General features: G+C 48.9%; 1 protein-coding gene and 1 long non-coding RNA gene across 3 annotated transcripts in view; one reads left to right on the top strand and one right to left on the bottom strand.

Moving 5' to 3' along the window:
- Positions 1–2,486: 2,486 nt before the first annotated feature.
- On the bottom strand, positions 2,487–5,895 carry LOC138245389 (uncharacterized). The gene is made up of 3 exons (XR_011194003.1): positions 4,183–5,895; positions 3,172–3,322; positions 2,487–2,571 (listed from the first exon to the last, which is right to left on the bottom strand). It is a non-coding gene; the product is annotated as an uncharacterized lncRNA (long non-coding RNA).
- plb1 (phospholipase B1) overlaps positions 2,489–21,002 on the top strand; it is a 38,879-nt gene continuing 20,365 nt past the window's right edge. The window contains exons 1-18 of one of the 2 annotated variants that reach the window (XM_069199170.1): positions 2,489–2,674; positions 3,232–3,305; positions 4,171–4,231; positions 5,041–5,093; positions 8,131–8,171; positions 8,728–8,762; positions 10,138–10,213; positions 10,543–10,594; positions 12,339–12,413; positions 12,722–12,787; positions 13,234–13,307; positions 14,905–14,983; positions 16,287–16,394; positions 16,842–16,916; positions 17,698–17,763; positions 18,424–18,585; positions 19,548–19,608; positions 20,255–20,313. In XM_069199170.1, the coding sequence (XP_069055271.1) occupies positions 2,605–2,674; positions 3,232–3,305; positions 4,171–4,231; positions 5,041–5,093; positions 8,131–8,171; positions 8,728–8,762; positions 10,138–10,213; positions 10,543–10,594; positions 12,339–12,413; positions 12,722–12,787; positions 13,234–13,307; positions 14,905–14,983; positions 16,287–16,394; positions 16,842–16,916; positions 17,698–17,763; positions 18,424–18,585; positions 19,548–19,608; positions 20,255–20,313 (1,287 nt within the window). In that variant the 5' untranslated portion in view covers positions 2,489–2,604. The remainder of the gene's footprint in view (positions 2,675–3,231; positions 3,306–4,170; positions 4,232–5,040; positions 5,094–8,130; positions 8,172–8,727; positions 8,763–10,137; positions 10,214–10,542; positions 10,595–12,338; positions 12,414–12,721; positions 12,788–13,233; positions 13,308–14,904; positions 14,984–16,286; positions 16,395–16,841; positions 16,917–17,697; positions 17,764–18,423; positions 18,586–19,547; positions 19,609–20,254; positions 20,314–21,002) is intronic. The other variant, XM_069199171.1, reaches the window with a different exon arrangement.

The following is a 21,002-nucleotide window of genomic DNA, read 5'->3' on the forward strand; positions in this document are numbered from 1 at the left end:
GTCTCAGACCCCAGTCTGTCCCCACTGTCCCACAGCCGGTCCGACACCCCAGTCTGTCCCCACTGTCCCACAGCCGGTCCGAGACCCCCAGTCTGTCCCCACTGTCCCACAGCCGGTCTCAGACCCCAGTCTGTCCCCACTGTCCCACAGCCTGTCCGACACCCCAGTCTGTCCCCACTGTCCCACAGCCGGTCCGAGACCCCCAGTCTGTCCCCACTGTCCCACAGCCGGTCCGACACCCCAGTCTGTCCCGATTGTCCCACAGCCGGTCCGAGACCCCCAGTCTGTCCCCACTGTCCCAGTGCAGAGATGATGCAGACTGCAGTGACAGGCCAGGAGGGCAATCTGATAAAGACAGCAGCCCTGACCTTGACTGTTTCACCCTTTATCTCTTTATTTCCTTCTCACTCTCAGTCCCCCCACCTTTATCTCACAAGCTGATAAACTCTTGTCATGCCTGTGAGAGATAGAGCTCCTTCCTGGTTCACCGCCAGGTCTCACCGAGCTGAAGACAGCCAGTCATCTTCCCCTCTCTGTGACCAGAGACCCGAGAGTCTCAGTGTGTCAGCCTTTCCCTCCACTCAGCAGTTCTCGATTTTACTGTTTTTTGAGTCGCGATCACGAGTTACTTAGCTTCTTTTCCCAGCTTGTTCTAAGTTCACTCACAGGCGAACCCAGTACCAAGTGGCCCCACCTCAGTTATCCACACTGCCCCCCCCAGGTCAAGAAGAAACTGCACCCCGGGACTCCTAGGTACCTGGACAAACCATCTCCTGTCCTCGATCAATGACAGCACTGCAAGCTCACAGGTGTCCCACACTGCTCAGGCGTCCCACACTGCTCAGGCATCCCACACTGCTCAGGTGTCCTATACTGCTCAGGGGCCCCACACTGCTCTGGTGTCCCAAATTGCTCTGGTGTTCCACACTGCTCCAGTGTCCCACACTGCTCAGGCGTCCCACATTGCTCAAGGGGCCCACACTGCTTAGGCTGAGCAACAAGCTGCTTGTGTCTGGACCTACTGACTTGAAATGGGAATAAACTCAGGTTACTGGTGGGTTGTTAGACGCAGTTACCTCACAGCTCCTGGGTCTGGGGTTTGATTCTGGATCCTGCAGCCCTGGTTGAATGTATATTTTCTCCAGGTGCTCGGGGTTTATGTGAGCTAGGTCAGTTTCCCTTTCCCTGCAAGAGCAATGGACTGGCACCCTGACCAGGACGAGAACAGCCATGTGCTCTAGGGCATTGTGTTGCCTCGGCCCTGAGCAGGATGAAAGTCTTCAGAAGCGTGGGGACAGAGTCTGCCCATCAGCCCCGCAGGGCCACCAGTCCGGTCTCAACTCTGAACGAGTCTACAACAGCAAGGCCACTGGACTGGAGTCTGCTCTCTGCACATGGAGTGAGCGAGAAGCCATCTGTCACATACATTCACACACACATTAACACAATAACACTCACACATTCACACACAGACATACAAAAACACACATTAAAACACATAGACTGACACACTAGCACACTCACACATAGATATTAACACACACACTAGCTTACTCACACATAGATATTAACACACACACTAGCACACTCACACATAGATACTAACACACACACTAGCACACTCACACACATGCAAAGACACTAACACACACACACTGACACAAGTGCTCAGGATCAGTGCAGAGACGGAGACTCCAGTGCCTAGATTGCTGCCGGAGGGAGGAACTAGAAACCATGAAGAATGGAAAAAAGCCCAGCCCCTCCCCAGCCCTCCAGGACACATATATCTAGAGGGAGCAGCAGGCAGAGTCCTCCTCACACACACGCTCTGGAGCAGCTCAGACACACACACTGCACTGTGGAGTACATGGGAGACATACACTGGCCTCTCTGGAGCACCTGGGAGACACACACTGACCTCTCTGGAGCACCTGGGAGACACACACTGACCTCTCTGGAGCAGCTGGGAGACACACACTGACCTCTCTGGAGCAGCTGAGAGACACACACTGACCTCTCTGGAGCAGCTGAGAGACACACACTGACCTCTCTGGAGCAGCTGGGAGACACACACTGACCTCTCTGGAGCACCTGGGAGACACACACTGACCTCTCTGGAGCAGCTGGGAGACACACACTGACCTCTCTGGAGCAGCTGAGAGACACACACTGACCTCTCTGGAGCACCTGGGAGACACACACTGACCTCTCTGGAGCAGCTGAGAGACACACACTGACCTCTCTGGAGCACCTGGGAGACACACACTGACCTCTCTGGAGCACCTGGGAGACACACACTGACCTCTCTGGAGCAGCTGAGAGACACACACTGACCTCTCTGGAGCAGCTGAGAGACACACACTGACCTCTCTGGAGCAGCTGAGAGACACACACTGACCTCTCTGGAGCAGCTGAGAGACACACACTGACCTCTCTGGAGCAGCTGGGAGACACACACTGACCTCTCTGGAGCACTTGGGAGACACACACTGACCTCTCTGGAGCAGCTGGGAGACACACACTGACCTCTCTGGAGCACCTGGGAGACACACAGTGGCCTGTCTGGAGTAGCTGGGAGACACAGTGACAGATAGTCGGAACACAATGGACCCAACTCACTGTGCAGTACTGGTGGTCCTAGTGTCCTTGCTTGGACATCTGCCTGCTCTCACAGGTAATATTTCAATAGTAGTACAGTCCCAGTGCAGTAGATCAGTCCTGTTACAATAGGAGCTACAGTCCCAGTGCAGTAGAACAGTCCTGTTACAATAGGAGCTACAGTCCCAGTACAGTAGATCAGTCCTGTTACAATAGGAGCTACAGTCCCAGTGCAGTAGATCAGTCCTGTTACAATAGGAGCTACAGTCCCAGTGCAGTAGATCAGTCCTGTTACAATAGGAGCTACAGTCCCAGTAAAGTAGAACAGTCCTGTTACTCAGAATCCCTGCAGATCTCAGCTAGACAAACTTTGCTGATCATGTCCAGTGTTGTGTTTCTACTGTACAGCTCACAGCACTGACTAACAGTCACAGCACAGTCTCTGTCCCCTCAGGAGATTCATCAATATCTCTCATCCCTACTGATATCACAAAGTAGCACTGAAAGCCCCAGGAATGTCTGGGGACAAACGCAGGAGAAAGAGGACTGGTCTGCTCCAGTCTGGACACTCACAGAGGACAGATCTTCCTCTCTCGGTGTCTCATTTCTCTCCTGCTCTCCGTTTCTTCACAGGCTCTCTCCCGCAGTCTGGACTCCAGCTCATTAGAAGGCTGGCCGACCAAGTCTCAGCAGAAGGAGAAGAGAGGGTGAGGCCACTGAGTGTCTGGAAACAGAGAGACACACTGAGACACCTGCCTTGTGACTGTGTCAGTGTGTCAGTGTGTCGTGACAGAGGAGATGTGGAGGCTATATCCATGTGACTTTGTCTGTGTGTCAGTGTTTCGTGACAGCATCTGTTAAACTTGACTGTTTCAGTGTGTCGTAACCGTATCTGTATGACTTGCCAGTGTGTTGTGACAGGGTCAGTATATTGAGACAGACAAAGTGTCCTGACAGTACATGAGACTGACAGTGTGTCGGGTGTGTTGTGACATTGTCGATGTGATGAGACAGAGAATGTGTCTTGACAGTAGCTACATGATCTGAAAGTGTATCAGTGTCTCGTGACAGTACCTGTGTGACTTTATAGTTCGTCAGTGTCGTGACAGTACAGTATATGTGTGTGCTACAACGGAGATTGTGTGGTGACAGTACCTGTGTGTTGACAGTGTGGTAGAGATTGTGTGGTGACAGTACCTGTGTGTTGACAGTGTGGTAGAGATTGTGTGGTGACAGTACCTGTGTGTTGACAGTGTGATAGAGATTGTGTGGTGACAGTACCTGTGTATTGACAGTGTGATAGAGATTGTGTGTTGACAGTACCTGTGTGTTGACAGTGTGATAGAGATTGTGTGGTGACAGTACCTGTGTGTTGACAGTGTGATAGAGATTGTGTGGCGACAGTACCTGTGTGTTGACAGTGTGATAGAGATTGTGTGGCGACAGTACCTGTGTGTTGACAGTGTGGTAGAGATTGTGTGTTGACAGTACCTGTGTGTTGACAGTGTGATAGAGATTGTGTGTTGACAGTACCTGTGTGTTGACAGTATGTGTGTGTTGTTCCTTTTGCAGACAGATACCCACCTTGGTGTGCCCTGCCCCCACACTCTCTCCTGGCCCTCGCCTTCCTCAGGTGGGACTCTCCTCTTCCTCTCACAGCTGCTCTGGCCCTTGAACCCGGGATGTTGTCATGAATGATGTATATTCTGTAACTATACTGTTGTCCAAGTCAATACCCTGGCTTCTTTCAGAAACAGCTCAGTGAGATCCTCCATCAGGTAGCTATTTAATACCAAATACCCAACTCTGATTTCCAAATTCCTGAGATCTGTGTTCTAATTATCCATGATGTATACACTGGAGTATTATATGTATTGTGAAGATGTTTAAATATGAGTTTTGACATCCCTGTCAGGTGCTGTCTATCAGTGTTACTGAGCTTGACAGAACCACTGGGCTTGAAAAAATAAACCTTTTTCTTGTGGTGAAGCATTGTGAGCTAGCTAAAACTGTAAAAGTGACAGGTGAAAGAAACACAGTGTGGTGTTTTGTTTCAGGGTCTATCTGTCGGTTTCAGGATTCATCTGTCTTCCTATTCTTTCCTTTTTTATTTATTGTCCCAGGTGGGAAATTTGCTTTGCGGGCAGGTAAAAGACACAACACAATACATGTATCACAACACGAACCCATTAACAAATAAGAAACATTCATGCGGAAGATTAGAGAAACAAGTAGGCAGCTTAAGTAATTTCAGAATTTTGAAAAAAGAAATTGAGTCATTAGTGTGTGAGACAGATAGATAGGCTAAATGCATGATAAAAAAATAAAGTGAAATATACAGTCAGTATTCACGGTGGGTATAAAGCACACAGACTCTGAGCAGTCACTTGTACTGTTAGCACTATCTATGAGTCCGTCTCACTGTCTCCCCTTGCTCTCCAGTTCACAGTCTAAGACCATCGGACATCACTACACTGGCTGCCATTGGACTCCAGGTGAGTCTCAATAATCTCTGAATCAGCACACAGCGTGGTGCAGTATAGTGACACTGTGGTGCAGTATAGTGACAGTGTGGTGCAGTATAGTGACAGTGTGATGTAGCACAGTGACAGTGTGGTGCAGTACAGCGACAGTGTGGGGCAGTACAGTGATAGTATGGTGTAGTATAGTGACAGTGTGGTGTAGTATAGTGACAGTGTGATACAGCACTGTGACAGTGTACTGCAGTATAGTGACAGCGTGGTGCAGTACAGTGACAGTGTGATGTAGCACAATGACAGTGTGGTGCAGTATAGTGACAGTGTGATCCAGCACAGTGACAGTGTGGTGTAGTATAGTCACAGTGTGATACAGCACTGTGACAGTGTAGTGCAGAATAGTGACAGTGTGGTGCAGTACAGTGACGCAGTGATCCAGCACAGTGTCAGTGTGATACAGCACTGTGGCAGTGTGGTGCAGTATAGTGACAGTGTGATCCAGAACAGTGTCAGTGTGGTGCAGTATAGTGACAGTGTGATCCAGCACAGTGACAGTGTGGTGTAGTATAGTGACAGTGTGATACAGCACTGTGACAGTGTGATACAGCACTGTAACAGCATGGTGCAGTATAGTGACAGTGTGATGCAGTACAGTGACAGTGTGATGTAGCACAGTGACAGTGTGGTGCAGTATAGTGACACAGTGATCCAGCACAGTGTCAGTGTGATACAGCACTGTGACAGTGTGATACAGCACTGTAACAGCATGGTGCAGTATAGTGACAGTGTGATGCAGTACAGTGACAGTGTGGTGCAGTACAGTGACAGTGTGATGTAGCACAGTGACAGTGTGGTGCAGTATAGTGACACAGTGATCCAGCACAGTGTCAGTGTGATACAGCACTGTGGCAGTGTGGTGCAGTATAGTGACACTGTGGTGCAGTATAGTGACAGTGTGGTGCAGTATAGTGACAGTGTGATGTAGCACAGTGACAGTGTGGTGCAGTACAGCGACAGTGTGGGGCAGTACAGTGATAGTATGGTGTAGTATAGTGACAGTGTGGTGTAGTATAGTGACAGTGTGATACAGCACTGTGACAGTGTACTGCAGTATAGTGACAGCGTGGTGCAGTACAGTGACAGTGTGATGTAGCACAATGACAGTGTGGTGCAGTATAGTGACAGTGTGATCCAGCACAGTGACAGTGTGGTGTAGTATAGTCACAGTGTGATACAGCACTGTGACAGTGTAGTGCAGAATAGTGACAGTGTGGTGCAGTACAGTGACGCAGTGATCCAGCACAGTGTCAGTGTGATACAGCACTGTGGCAGTGTGGTGCAGTATAGTGACAGTGTGATCCAGAACAGTGTCAGTGTGGTGCAGTATAGTGACAGTGTGATCCAGCACAGTGACAGTGTGGTGTAGTATAGTGACAGTGTGATACAGCACTGTGACAGTGTGATACAGCACTGTAACAGCATGGTGCAGTATAGTGACAGTGTGATGCAGTACAGTGACAGTGTGATGTAGCACAGTGACAGTGTGGTGCAGTATAGTGACACAGTGATCCAGCACAGTGTCAGTGTGATACAGCACTGTGGCAGTGTGGTGCAGTATAGTGACAGTGTGATGCAGTACAGTGACAGTGTGGTGCAGTATAGTGACAGTGTGATGTAGCACAGTGACAGTGTGGTGCAGTACAGTGACAGTGTGGGGCAGTACAGTGATAGTATGGTGTAGTATAGTGACAGTGTGGTGTAGTATAGTGACAGTGTGATACAGCACTGTGACAGTGCACTGCAGTATAGTGACAGCGTGGTGCAGTACAGTGACAGTGTGATGTAGCACAATGACAGTGTGGTGCAGTATAGTGACAGTGTGATCCAGCACAGTGACAGTGTGGTGTAGTATAGTCACAGTGTGATACAGCACTGTGACAGTGTAGTGCAGAATAGTGACAGTGTGGTGCAGTACAGTGACGCAGTGATCCAGCACAGTGTCAGTGTGATACAGCACTGTGGCAGTGTGGTGCAGTATAGTGACAGTGTGATCCAGAACAGTGTCAGTGTGGTGCAGTATAGTGACAGTGTGATCCAGCACAGTGACAGTGTGGTGTAGTATAGTGACAGTGTGATACAGCACTGTGACAGTGTGATACAGCACTGTAACAGCATGGTGCAGTATAGTGACAGTGTGATGCAGTACAGTGACAGTGTGGTGCAGTACAGTGACAGTGTGATGTAGCACAGTGACAGTGTGGTGCAGTATAGTGACACAGTGATCCAGCACAGTGTCAGTGTGATACAGCACTGTGGCAGTGTGGTGCAGTATAGTGACAGTGTGATGCAGTACAGTGACAGTGTGGTGCAGTATAGTGACAGTGTGATGTAGCACAGTGACAGTGTGGTGCAGTACAGTGACAGTGTGGGGCAGTACAGTGATAGTATGGTGTAGTATAGTGACAGTGTGGTGTAGTATAGTGACAGTGTGATACAGCACTGTGACAGTGCACTGCAGTATAGTGACAGCGTGGTGCAGTACAGTGACAGTGTGATGTAGCACAATGACAGTGTGGTGCAGTATAGTGACAGTGTGATCCAGCACAGTGACAGTGTGGTGTAGTATAGTCACAGTGTGATACAGCACTGTGACAGTGTAGTGCAGAATAGTGACAGAGTGATCCAGCACAGTGTCAGTGTGATACAGCACTGTGGCAGTGTGGTGCAGTATAGTGACAGTGTGATCCAGCACAGTGACAGTGTGGTGTAGTATAGTGACAGTGTGATACAGCACTGTGACAGTGTGATACAGCACTGTAACAGCATGGTGCAGTATAGTGACAGTGTGATGCAGTACAGTGACAGTGTGGTGCAGCACAGTGACAGTGTGATGTAGCACAATGACAGTGTGGTACAGTATAGTCACAGTGTGGTGCAGTACAGTGAGAGTGTGATACAGCACTGCGACAGTGTGGTGCAGTACAATAACAGTCTTATGAAGCACAGTGATTGCTAAGTGCATGCTGTCAGTCTCACTCACTGTCTCTCACTCCAGCCCCCTGTACTATCCTGGCACCCTTGGGATGTGACAGACAGGTAGGTTTTCTACTGAGCTGTCAGAATCACAGTACAATTCAGCAAGTATCCTCACCTCACACAGAGCTGATGTTACTTCTGTCCCACCCGGGGGCTGTGCACTATTGAAAGGCTGAAGTCTTTTATTGGAACGGTGTCTAGAAAAATGAGCTTTAAGGGCAGATCAGCCATGATTTATTATTATATTAATCTCAGTTCCTAAGAAGTAGGTGATTTCAACTTAACGATTTATGATTAACATGAAAACTGCAACTTTTGAAACCAGCTCCCTCTAGAGGTGAAGATACATAATGACTTACCTGCACTTCAGAGCAGATCAGAGGGTTCAAGAACAGCCCAGGCTGGACTGGACCCCTGGAGCGTTGGTTAGGACAGGAAACGATTGCCAGGGTCTCATCAAGCTCGCTCTTAGTTATGTGGGGGCTCAAAGGAGGGCCGGAGAGCTCTGCGATAGGCTGGGGAGCTGTCCTGTTCCGGCTCAGAGCCTGAGTCTTTATTCCCACCTGGGTCAGCTGGCTCCAGCCCTCACCTCCCTTCTCCCTCTCTCCCTGTCCAGGGCTGGGCTCTCCGGCGTGCTGGACCGGCTAGCAGGTAGGTCTCCAGCTCCTGCTCACTAGCACGGCCGTGTGATTGGAGGGGTGCACGGGGGTATTTTGGTGGGAAATCGGGGGCGCCTAGACCCCAGGTTGTCCGGAGAGCAGATCTGTGAGAGACAGCAGCACTGCCCCTTCAGTCAGGAACGAGCCAGGTTAAATCTCTTCTCATTCCTGACGCAGCTTCATTTACCTCACAGGAAAGATGTGTGCATGAGAGATCTCTCCAACTAGCAGCTTGTGAGGCCTGAGCACATTCAGCTCATGATGGAGGGAGGACAGCAGGGCAGGGAGGATAGGTTCACCAGAACACCAAACAAAACCTATTCTACAACTACGTGACACCAACTACCCCCGTGCACACCCTTTATCTCCCAAACACTCCCAAGCCTTCACCAGTTATCTAATGATTACCTAATTCTCCTCAAGTGTGTCTCTACACAGGTCCTGGGACAGGGCAGGTTCTAGTGGCAGGTCAGCTGGAGCTACAATCCTCACAGCAGCTGGTCTTCTACACTACTTAAAAAAATTCCAACACAAAATACAAGACACACAAATGTCCTGTCCAGTTCAGGAGTGATGCCAGTTTCCTTCCAAGACAAGAGCCAATGTTAAAGTGTGAGAACCAGAGACACAGGCTCTGCCTGCTGGGTACTAATTTTTGACAGATCTTTCCTGAAATCTAAAGGAGAGGCTGAAAGAACTGAGCCTCCTTAGTTTATAGTTCAGGGACACAGTCGCCAAGTAAGAGTTGTTGAAACTCCTCTTCCAGCTCTCCTCGTGCTCATGGGGGACTGGGAAGAGGAGGTTCCTAGTTCAGATCCTGGCTGTGCCCCTGCCTCTGTCACCCTGAGTCTGGCTCTCAGAGGTGCATGATGGGATCTCTGGTTAAAAGCTGTCTATGCCACAGTTCACTCCTGTGCTCTGTAAACCTGATAATTTTCATAAGATCAAATGCAAATTAACTGATTATAATCACAGCAATGAAGTTGTTATAATTTTATCCATCAATGTCTGAGATATCTACATTACTAACAAGCAGCTCTTCCCCTGCAATAATAAGTGACTTTGACTCAGGTAGACCTATCTTAAAGCAATTTCACAATATAACCATAAAGATAGTTTGATACTATAACAGTGTAATGTTTCATTTTTATCACAAATGACAGAGATAGATCAAAGCTGCAGTAAAACAGCTCTGATCTCAATCTCTGTCACATGGACAACAGGGCACCACACACCCATGGTAGCCTCCCCTCCTGCGACCTTCAGAGACAGGAGACAGTCTGCATCAGGTGGCATGTGTTTGTAGAAGAGTGTCACATGTGAGTGTGTGTGTATTCAGTTCTCTGACTGCCCTCTCTTTCAATCAGAGCTCCTGGCGCTGTTTAATCCAGACCTCTCCACACTGCAGCCTGACAACACACAACAGCCCCCCTCGCAGTCCAGGTATCACTCTAATCACACTGCCATCCAGCTGGAATAGTCTCTGATCACGGCCAGTAGTGTGTCTTCACGTCAGTACAGTGTGTGTTCAGTCAGTACAGTGTGTGTTTACTCAATACAATCTCTTCACTCTCAGTACAGTGTGTCTTCACTCTCAGTACAGTGTGTGTTCAGTCAGTACAGTGTGTCTTCACTCTCAGTGCAGTGCGTGTTCACTTTTAGTACAGTGCGTGTTCACTCTCAGTACAGTCTCTTCACTCTCAGTACAGTGTGTCTTCACTGTCAGTACAGTGCGTGTTTGCTCTAAGAACGTGTGTGTGTCTGTCCTGCAGGGCCCTGCTGGATCAGGCTGAAGATCTTGCACTCTCTCTCCAGAGCAGTGAGGTAATCACTTCACTTTTTTAACTCAGTCTTTCTCCTTCATTGTGTCTCTCTGTGCCATCTGTTCAGAGAAGAGAGAACAGACTGTCTCTCTCAAATTCAAATTCCAGCAGCAGTACTGGCATTACCGACAAATTACAAAGCGGAACTCAAACATAAATTCAAAGCGGAACCGTAAGTCGGTTCGAATCTGACACGGTCCTGGTCTTGTTCAATAATTCTGATGAATATAATAGAGATACAATGCTCAATCATTTTACTTTATCTGGCCTTGCTAAGGAAATGACAGTGCTGGTTGGAGATTAGCTCTGTCATATTCCCCTAAAACACAGACACAGATTTCAAACACTAAGGACCAAGGAGAATGTACACGTGGCACGTGAAAACATGTAAGATGCAGTCTTGTGCCTGCTTGAGCCAGTGGATTTGGATGTGGTGCCTGAGAATCTCTGAGAAGCTGTGCGTGACAGAGCTTGAGTCAGTGAACAGGTGGCAACACTAGCAGCTCACAGCAGTAGCAGGACCGGCTAGCTTGAACTGGAGCTCTGCAGTGGGCACTGGAAAACCCTGGGTAATTGGAAGAGTGGGTTAACATGGAAAACAGGAGTGGACTGCTGCTTGTTAAATTTATCTAGATAATAAGAAACGCATTTTGAGATTAGCCCCCGAAAAATGGAATATCAGCTACATGTGTGTCTGGAAGCTTTAGGAGGGGGGAAGAGTTGAGGGCTGACACTGATCAGTTGGACGCCAACTGAGAAAGGAAAGATAAATGGGGGTGAAACTCAACAAGATGCGACAGAGAAGAAACTGCTGCTGTAACCCATCGCTGAGTGCGAGGGACAGCATAAGGAGAATGAGGAAGCCTGGGTCTGGCGCAGACTGATACCATTCGCTTCCATCCATGGAGCACATTGGGACACGGCAACCAGGAGCTACTCCGGAGAGCAGAGGCTGTAGGCTCTAGGCTGTGGCTGTGGGTGCAGTGGGAGTGGGTTGGACAACACGTGGAGAGAGGAGAGGGGAGGAAGGAGAATGGAGCAGGAGAGAGTAGGAAGGGAAAGGTAGAACAATACTGCTGAAGTTGCCTGGAGTTTCTAAGAAGCTTGCTGACATCCAGAGACCTGAAGGAAAACAGATGAAGGTGGGAGCAGAGTCGTGTATTTTGGTGGATGGCTGGGGCAGGCAGGGAGAAAGAGAAAGCGAAACTAAAGATTCACTTGCAGAGAGGGTAGTGGTACTTCAGGTGGGAGTTAAGCCAAACGGGAGAGATTGCAGCACAAGGGGGGAGTCCAAACAAAGGTCAAATAACAGGCAAAGTTCAAAAACATGAGAAGCAGTCCGAGACAAAATCCAAGGCAATATCAGCACAAGAAGAGACATCTGGAGAACCAGAAGTAACACAGAGCCGAAGTCAGACAGATTTAAAAGCCAAAAGATCAAAACAAACCCTGTAGAACACAACCTAGACCCCAGGAAGGAACTTGGTGCAGACTGAGTTCTGTCTGTATGCATGGCTTCTCAGCTCGTCTGTCATAAAACCTCTGATTTCAGTAGTGCACAGCTCTGGTCCATTCCTCTGGTGTGCTGCTTGCAGGTTCCCCAGCAGGCTCACCGTCTGTTCCTCAGGCTGCATTTCTGGCCAGTTTCTCTGGCCAGGCTGTAGTCACTGAGCTTATTCTCTCTCCTCACAATGGGGGGAGCCGGGCTCTGCCCACTGCCCACTGTGTCTGTGCTCTCTCTGCAGGCCATGGACTCCAGCCGGGACTGGAGGCTGATCCTTGTGTTTGGCAGAGTGGAGGTCTGTTCCTGCGATGACCAGGTAGCCTGCTAGCACTGTCCCATCAGCCCTGCAATCCCCAGGCCTCTGTCTGCCTGTCCTGTCTTCCCTCTTCAATCTTAGGGTCCATCTCTTTTTTTAGACTCTGTCTCTGCCACAGTCAGCCTACCTTTCTACCCTGTCAGTCCTGCTGAGGAGGGTTTCAGGTGGAGCAGCAGACCGGCCCAGTAAGAGCCACACCCTTACCCTGCACAGTTAGTCCTGCTGAGGAAGAGTTCAGGTTGAGAAGTGTGGTAGCCCGTGTGGTGCTGCTGTCAGTGTCTCTCTCACTCTGTCTCTCTGTGTCCCAGGTGGGCCCTGTGGTGCAGGCAGCAGTGCAGCAGGTGGCTGATGCCCTGCAGGTGCTCCACAGACAGGTGAGCCTCTCACTTCCTGACAGAGGGCAGATGTTTGGGATGCATCATTTTGTGTATTAATCAGGGCTTCTATCCTGGTCCCCAGGCTCAGATCACAGCAGATGCCAAATCCCACTAAGTCCACAGTCAAAAAGTATTTTTGCATTGTATGCTTTTTGCTTTAAAATAACAATATTGTATGTTTGGGTAATTAAATTTAGATTTTTTGAGCCCTGACTGTGAATGTGGTTTTGACTGCTAACCAGGTGTGTGTCAGTCTAGGAGGGTAGCTGCAGTTAACACACAATTAAACATCCTACCTGCCACAGAATATACAAAAGCCATTATCCCCATGTGGTTTTCTTTGCTATATTGGTTGGTTGGTAGACAGAGTTTCTGTTTGCTGGATGTAATATGGCTGAAAGGCAGTTAAGGGACTTTTAGTTTTGCTGTCTGTGTGTGTCCAGGTCCCACGGGCTCTGGTCACTGTTGTACCATGGACAGGACAGTACCCATTTGGACACCATGGACAGGACCAGAGGTGGGTATAGATATACTGTGTGCTGTGTGTTTACTGCACAGCTGTGTCTGTACAGTTCCCGTGTGCTCTGTGTGTTTACTGCACAGCTGTGTCTGTACAGTTCCTGTGTGCTCTGTGTTTCTGTACAGTTCCTGTGTGCTCTGTGTGTTTCACTGCACAGCTGTGTCTGTACAGTTCCTGTGTGCTCTGTGTGTTTCGCTGCACAGCTGTGTCTGTACAGTTCCTGTGTGCTCTGTGTGTTTCTGTACAGTTCCTGCGTGCTCTGTGTGTTTCACTGCACAGCTGTGTCTGTACAGTTCCTGTGTGCTCTGTGTCTGTACAGTTCCTGCGTGCTCTGTGTGTTTCTGTACAGTTCCTGTGTGCTCTGTGTGTTTCTGTACAGTTCCTGCGTGCTCTGTGTGTTTCACTGCACAGCTGTGTCTGTACAGTTCCTGTGTGCTCTGTGTTTCTGTACAGTTCCTGTGTGCTCTGTGTGTTTCACTGCACAGCTGTGTCTGTACAGTTCCTGTGTGCTCTGTGTGTTTCACTGCACAGCTGTGTCTGTACAGTTCCTGCGTGCTCTGTGTGTTTCTGTACAGTTCCTGTGTGCTCTGTGTGTTTCTGTACAGTTCCTGTGTGCTCTGTGTGTTTCACTGCACAGCTGTGTCTGTACAGTTCCTGTGTGCTCTGTGTTTCTGTACAGTTCCTGTGTGCTCTGTGTGTTTCACTGCACAGCTGTGTCTGTACAGTTCCTGTGTGCTCTGTGTGTTTCGCTGCACAGCTGTGTCTGTACAGTTCCTGTGTGCTCTGTGTTTCTGTACAGTTCCTGTGTGCTCTGTGTGTTTCACTGCACAGCTGTGTCTGTACAGTTCCTGTGTGCTCTGTGTGTTTCACTGCACAGCTGTGTCTGTACAGTTCCTGCGTGCTCTGTGTGTTTCTGTACAGTTCCTGTGTGCTCTGTGTGTTTCTGTACAGTTCCTGTGTGCTCTGTGTGTTTCACTGCACAGCTGTGTCTGTACAGTTCCTGTGTGCTCTGTGTTTCTGTACAGTTCCTGTGTGCTCTGTGTGTTTCACTGCACAGCTGTGTCTGTACAGTTCCTGTGTGCTCTGTGTGTTTCGCTGCACAGCTGTGTCTGTACAGTTCCTGTGTGCTCTGTGTGTTTCTGTACAGTTCCTGCGTGCTCTGTGTGTTTCACTGCACAGCTGTGTCTGTACAGTTCCTGTGTGCTCTGTGTCTGTACAGTTCCTGTGTGCTCTGTGTGTTTCACTGCACAGCTGTGTCTGTACAGTTCCTGTGTGCTCTGTGTGTTTCACTGCACAGCTGTGTCTGTACAGTTCCTGCGTGCTCTGTGTGTTTCTGTACAGTTCCTGTGTGCTCTGTGTGTTTCTGTACAGTTCCTGCGTGCTCTGTGTGTTTCACTGCACAGCTGTGTCTGTACAGTTCCTGTGTGCTCTGTGTGTTTCTGTACAGTTCCTGTGTGCTCTGTGTGTTTCACTGCACAGCTGTGTCTGTACAGTTCCTGTGTGCTCTGTGTGTTTCTGTACAGTTCCTGTGTGCTCTGTTTGTGACACAAGCTGGTCACACCTTGCTGACTCTGCTGTGTTTCGGTGCCTCCAGGCTGTGCAGAGGCTGTGACAGTGGCCACAGTGCAGCAGAGATCAGGCTGCAGGAGGCTGTTCTGAGCAAAGCTCTGCAGGTAACCTTCACCTCCTCTGTCCCTGTACCTCCCCCTCATCCTCCTCCCTTCTCAGGGAAAATTCAGTGCTCCCAGCCAAGAGGTCAGAAGGTCCCCTGAAACAGTCAGCCCTGCGCCTGGTGTTTCTGTGCACTGAGGTGATTCCCACGTCACAGCTTGATTGTAAACACCCTCCTGGTTGGCGCCATGCAGGAAAGAGGGCTCTGCTCCCACCATGTAACAGGGGGAGCAAGCACATGGACGAAAACAAGCAGCACGGTCTCCCGAACCCCGCTCAGCGCGGTTCTGAAGGAGGTTTATTAACTGATGGCGGAACAAACTCAGTGTTCAACTCTGCTCTGGAATACACAGGCATTTACTGAGGCTCAACCTCTTGTGTCACCAGAAATGACACGTTCAGGACAAGGACACACCCTCTGTTACACACAGAGTGTAGAAGGACAGACAGGTAGAAGAATATATTTCAGGATGTGTACCGTGCTGTCCAGGACTGTCACTCTCAAAGAGATGGTTAAGAAACTTTTCAAAGCCAATGAATGGTGTGAAAATCCTTTCAGTCCAGTATGCGATTACAGACCTGTTAATGTGTAATAAGACTGCATGAGAGCTTAGTCATCTGAAAAGACAACACAGACCACCACGTTTCTCAAGACAAAGAAGTCATTACTGTACATCACCGTGAATTAATGTGAATTATAATACAAAAATGTTAGAGTACACTGTACAGTTGTGCAAATGAGCGTGAATCTTAATGTGAAAATGCTAGAGTACAATGTACAGTTGGGTAAATGAGCGTGAATCGTAATGTGAAAATGTTAGAGTACACTGTACAGTTGTGTAAATTAGCATGAATCGTAATGTGAAAATGTTATAGAATACTGTACAGCACTGTAATAAGTGGTCGCCTTTTAATGCACCTCTGTTAAGCCCAAACCAGTTGGTGGCTGCTTAGTAACAGATCACAGATGATGTTGTGAGAAAGGGGGTGTCAGTTATTTGACAACATGAAAGTGGAACAACATGATAATAATAATAATACTTGCTTACATTTATATAGTGCTTTTCTGGACACTCCACTCAAAGCGCTTTACAGGTAATGGGGACGCCCCTCCACCACCACCAATCATATAGCGTCGGAGTAGATCTATATACTGTAAATCATTTTACAGTGGATTACCAGATGTTTTTCTCAATAATGTACAGCCAAGCACCTAGCTAGACACACCGACACTAGAATGAAACGTGAATGAAATATTAATTATGTGGTTTTTTAATGTTAATTATGTGTGCCCGGTGTCTGCAGGAGGCTCTAGAGCACCACCTGCTGGAGAACAACTGGTATAGCGACAGAGAGGACTTCACTGTTGTGCTCCAGCCTCCTCCCGCTGCCTCAGGCCCATCTCACACCCTGGTAGGGACAGACAGCAGACTGCCAGGCAGTCAGAACTCAGCGCAGCCCAATGCCATGGCTGTGTGAACCTTCTGTATGGAGTTTGACAGTTGTTTCCATGTTCATGTGAGTTTTGTTCAGGAGACAGAAATGCCTCCCAAGGACATGCTGGATGCTGCGATTCTAGATTGTCGCCCATGGGTTTGGTGTTATTTATTAAAAAGGCAGATGCTTTCATCCCTAAGCAATTTACAGTGATTACAATTACTTCTTTTCTTTATATTCCAATTATTTATTTTCTGTACATACAAAAAATGTGGGCATGTTTGCCAGTCAAATAAATGCAGGCAGATTTACATGCAGGCAGATTTACATACAGGCAGGTCTTTATCAAGAAGAGAGACAAACCAGCACAACACTCTGCAGTTTTCTCCTCAGGAGCCTCACAGCTTCCTCTCCTCTGTGCAGGGAAGGAAGGACCCCCCCGTGGGACACAGCGCCCCCCTGTTGGACAGCCTGGTCCTGCAGCTGTGGATGAGCCTGGTGAGTATGTGCATGGACCCCTGGAGCTACACACTGACCCCTGCAGGGCAACACTGGCAGGGCACCTGGATCATACTAGATCACTGAAGGGAGAGAATCCACAGACAGTAGCAGCCAGTGGAGGCCATGTGACCTGCTTGTCTATTTAACGACTCGGGAACTCGGGCCTGTAACCTGGTGAAGCTGTATCTTGAAAACTCTCATCACAAAGATCCCAGAACATTAAAGTAGATCCCAGTTGATTGGATTGGATCACATTTAATTGAATTAGATCATAGAAGGTCACATAAAAACAGAAGGACTATCAAATATCAGAAGAGGTCATTCGGCCTACCTGGCCTAACTATTAATGAATCACCCAGCTGTTTCTTGAAAGAAAGCAGGGTATCGTTTCTCCACCATGGGTGGGGAGCTTGTCCCACACTCCCTCCTGACGCAGTTTTAATGCTCTTCTCTGGGGTTTCCACTTGTGACCTCTGGTCTATTGTCAACAAAACACATCAGATTGAGGTAGATGGGATGCTCAGGCTCTTGCTGGTTCACACTATCTTGAACTTGAACACAGAACAGCATTGAGTGGTATGACGACACTTTTACCACATCTTACACTAGGGCACAAGGCATAGGCTGAGGATGACAGGCAGATGTGTGCAGTAGCTCTGACCACAGGACTTCAGGAGAGAGTGAGACAGGGATTACTGGGTAGCCTGAGCCAAGTTCATGTGCCCACCTTGCCTGTTTGGTAGTTAACAGTTAATTACAACTACATGGTCTCTTCCAGCTGCAGCCTGCCACAGAGGACAATGACATCAGCCCTGTTCAGTGCCCCAGTGAGGTGAGACTGATGGTGTGTGTTCATAATATTGAAGCCTGCTCTCTCTTTTCAGACTCTTTTTCCACCTGCTTCAGAAGCTTAATTCCTCAGACAAGCTGCAGGTGTGGAAATAGAGCTACATAAAATAGGAGCTGATCTACAGCTCTGGGAGACCAGCCCTGGACAGTGAGAGAGTCTGGGCTGCTCTACAGCACTGAGAGTCCAGCCCTGGACAGTGAGAGAGTCTGGGCTGCTCTACAATACTGAGAGACCAGCCGTGGACAGTGAGAGAGTCTGGGCTGCTCTACAATACTGAGAGACCAGCCGTGGACAGTGAGAGAGTCTGGGCTGCTCTACAATACTGAGAGACCAGCCCTGGACAGTGAGAGAGTCTGGGCTGCTCTACAGCACTGAGAGACCAGCCGTGGACAGTGAGAGAGTCTGGGCTGCTCTACAATACTGAGAGACCAGCCCTGGACAGTGAGAGAGTCTGGGCTGCTCTACAGCTCTGAGTGTCCAGCACTGAACAGTGTATTCTGCTGTGCACTAGTACTGCTGGTGCAATAGAGCTACAGTGGTCTCTCATGTGAATGAATTGCATCCCCTTCAGTACGTGACGGACTTCAGTGCCCTTTGGAAGAATGGCGCTATATAAATGCTATTAAACATTTCTCATTTTTACCTGTTTCTCAGGATCGGCCATACCTCCGGACTCACAGGAACACACACTCAGAACGCGAACAGCTGATGCTCCAGGGCAGCAGAACAGTGACCCCCACAGCTCTGACAGGAGGATACACTAGCACACCCACTCCCACAGTGACACGGACACCTACACCCAAGCCCTTGGACCCCGTGAGTCTGTCTTTCCAGACCTGTGTGACAGTGCAGGAGTGCAGTTTGAGCACTGGTGTGTGTGCCTGCAGACCAGCATAAGTCACTACCAGAGAGCACGCCCACTTCCCCTCCTGCCAGGCTGTAGTCCAGACACAGACTGAAGTCTGTTTTCTTTTCTTATTTTGTACAAAATCAACACACAATCCTCTTTTCTTTTACATAGACACAATAACAAGCATAAAAAATTTCAAATTCTCACATTATATTCCCCAAAATCCTGGGTGGAGTCTGTCTCTGTCCCTCGATTCCCCAGATGCACTGCGACCTGGAGACAAGACTTCCTTTTCCATCAGCCTTCAGGGCCTCTGGCCAGTGACACTCCCTCCCTCTACTGGGCAGGATGGCTCACCTTTCCTGGGCAGATTACACCGCACAATACCAGTCAGCACTGGGGTTCCCAGTCACTGAAGCAGCCCCCCGCAAAGCATCTCACCGTGGGCAGGCACACTTGCAATAGATCTCCTCACCCAGGTGCTGCTGGGAACTGCAGTCCAGGAACTGGAGGTGTGGTTGTGGGCAGGTGATGGGCAGTGAACAGGTGTGCTGTGTCTGTGCAGGTCATGGCAGTGAACAGGTGTGCTGTGTCTGTGCAGGTGATGGCAGTGAGCAGGTGTGTTGTGTCTGTGCAGGTGATGGGCAGTGAACAGGTGTGCTGTGTCTGTGCAGGTCATGGCAGTGAACAGGTGTGCTGTGTCTGTGCAGGTCATGGCAGTGAACAGGTGTGATGTGTTTGTGCAGGTGATGGCAGTGAACAGGTGTGCTGTGTCTGTGCAGGTGATGGCAGTGAACAGGTGTGCTGTGTTTGTGCAGGTGATGGGCAGTGAACAGGTGTGCTGTGTTTGTGTAGGTGATGGCAGTGAACAGGTGTGCTGTGTCTGTGCAGGTGATGGGCAGTGAACAGGTGTGCTGTGTTTGTGCAGGTGATGGGCAGTGAGCTGCTGTGTTCTGATCGCAGGCCATCTGACACGTCCCCATCCTCAGGTAAGGATCGACTTGCACTGTCATCAGAGAGACAGTGTGCAAGGTACAGAATGAGTGTGAGGGTGGGATACATTTGGAGTAAATGGAGGAAAAGTCCAGAGCTACAGCTCTAGGAAGAACATGATTAAGATGGTGCTGCAACTTGGTTTGTGGTGTTTTAGCTGTGCTGTCCTGAGGCTGGCTGATGTCAGTGAACCTCAGGACCAGCTGGCTCAGAGAGCTCTTTGTTGGGCTCAGCTCTTGGCTCAACAGGGCTTTGTGATAGTAGGTCAGTATTTTATAGATGTAGACAATACTTTATTTCTCTGTTCTGTATGTTTATTAGTAATGGCTTTGGCCTAATTCGGCACTGCACACATTGTTAGTTTTTCTCTGCACACAGAGGATGTTTCTACAGATCTCCATGTGCAGAGTTTCTATGGGGTGTTTGTCCCATTGAGTGTACTCCTGGTCTGTGAGGGGACCCCACACTTCACTGCTGTATAGGGCAATGGGATGGATTACTTTCAAATATTCACAACCAGTTCCTTTCATCACTCTCCTGTCTCCATGTCTCAGTCTCTCCCGTCTCACCTGTCTCCATGTCCCACTTTCTCCTGTCTCCATGTCCCTCTCCTGTCACTCTCTCTCCTATCTTTTCTCTCAGTTCACTCCCTGAGGCCAGGAGATGTGAGGGTGGTAGCAGCTGTGGGCGACTCTCTTACAGTGAGTAACTGTCAGCCTGTATGTCTGTGTGTCTCCCAGCGTGTCTCTCTGTAAGTCTGTACTGTGTGTCTGTGTGTCTCAGCATGTCTCTCTGTAGGTCTGTACTGTGTGTCTCTCAGCATGTCTCTCTGTAAGTCTGTACTGTGTGTCTGTACATCTCTCTGTAAGTCTGTACTGTGTGACTGTACATCTCTCTGTAAGTCTGTACTGTGTGACTGTGCGTCTCTCTGTAAGTCTGTACTGTGTGACTGTACATCTCTCTGTAAGTCTGTACTGTGTGACTGTACATCTCTCTGTAAGTCTGTACTGTGTGACTATGCGTCTCTCTGTAAGTAAGTCTGTATGGTGTGTCTGTGTGTCTCTCTGTAAGTCTGTATGGTGTGTCTGTGCGTCTCTCCGTAAGTCTGTATGGTGTGTCTGTGTGTCCCTCTGTAAGTCTGTACTGTGTGTCTGTGTGTCTCTCTGTAAGTCTGTACTGTGTGTCTGTGCGTCTCTCCGTAAGTCTGTATGGTGTGTCTGTGTGTCCCTCTGTAAGTCTGTACTGTGTGTCTGTGTGTCCCTCTGTAAGTCTGTACTGTGTGACTGTGTGTCTCTCTGTAAGTCTGTATGGTGTGTCTGTGTGTCCCTCTGTAAGTCTGTACTGTGTGACTGTGTGTCTCTCCGTAAGTCTGTATGGTGTGTCTGTGTGT

This window comes from Lepisosteus oculatus, chromosome 2, assembly GCF_040954835.1.
Source record: "Lepisosteus oculatus isolate fLepOcu1 chromosome 2, fLepOcu1.hap2, whole genome shotgun sequence".
NCBI lineage: Eukaryota > Metazoa > Chordata > Actinopteri > Semionotiformes > Lepisosteidae > Lepisosteus > Lepisosteus oculatus.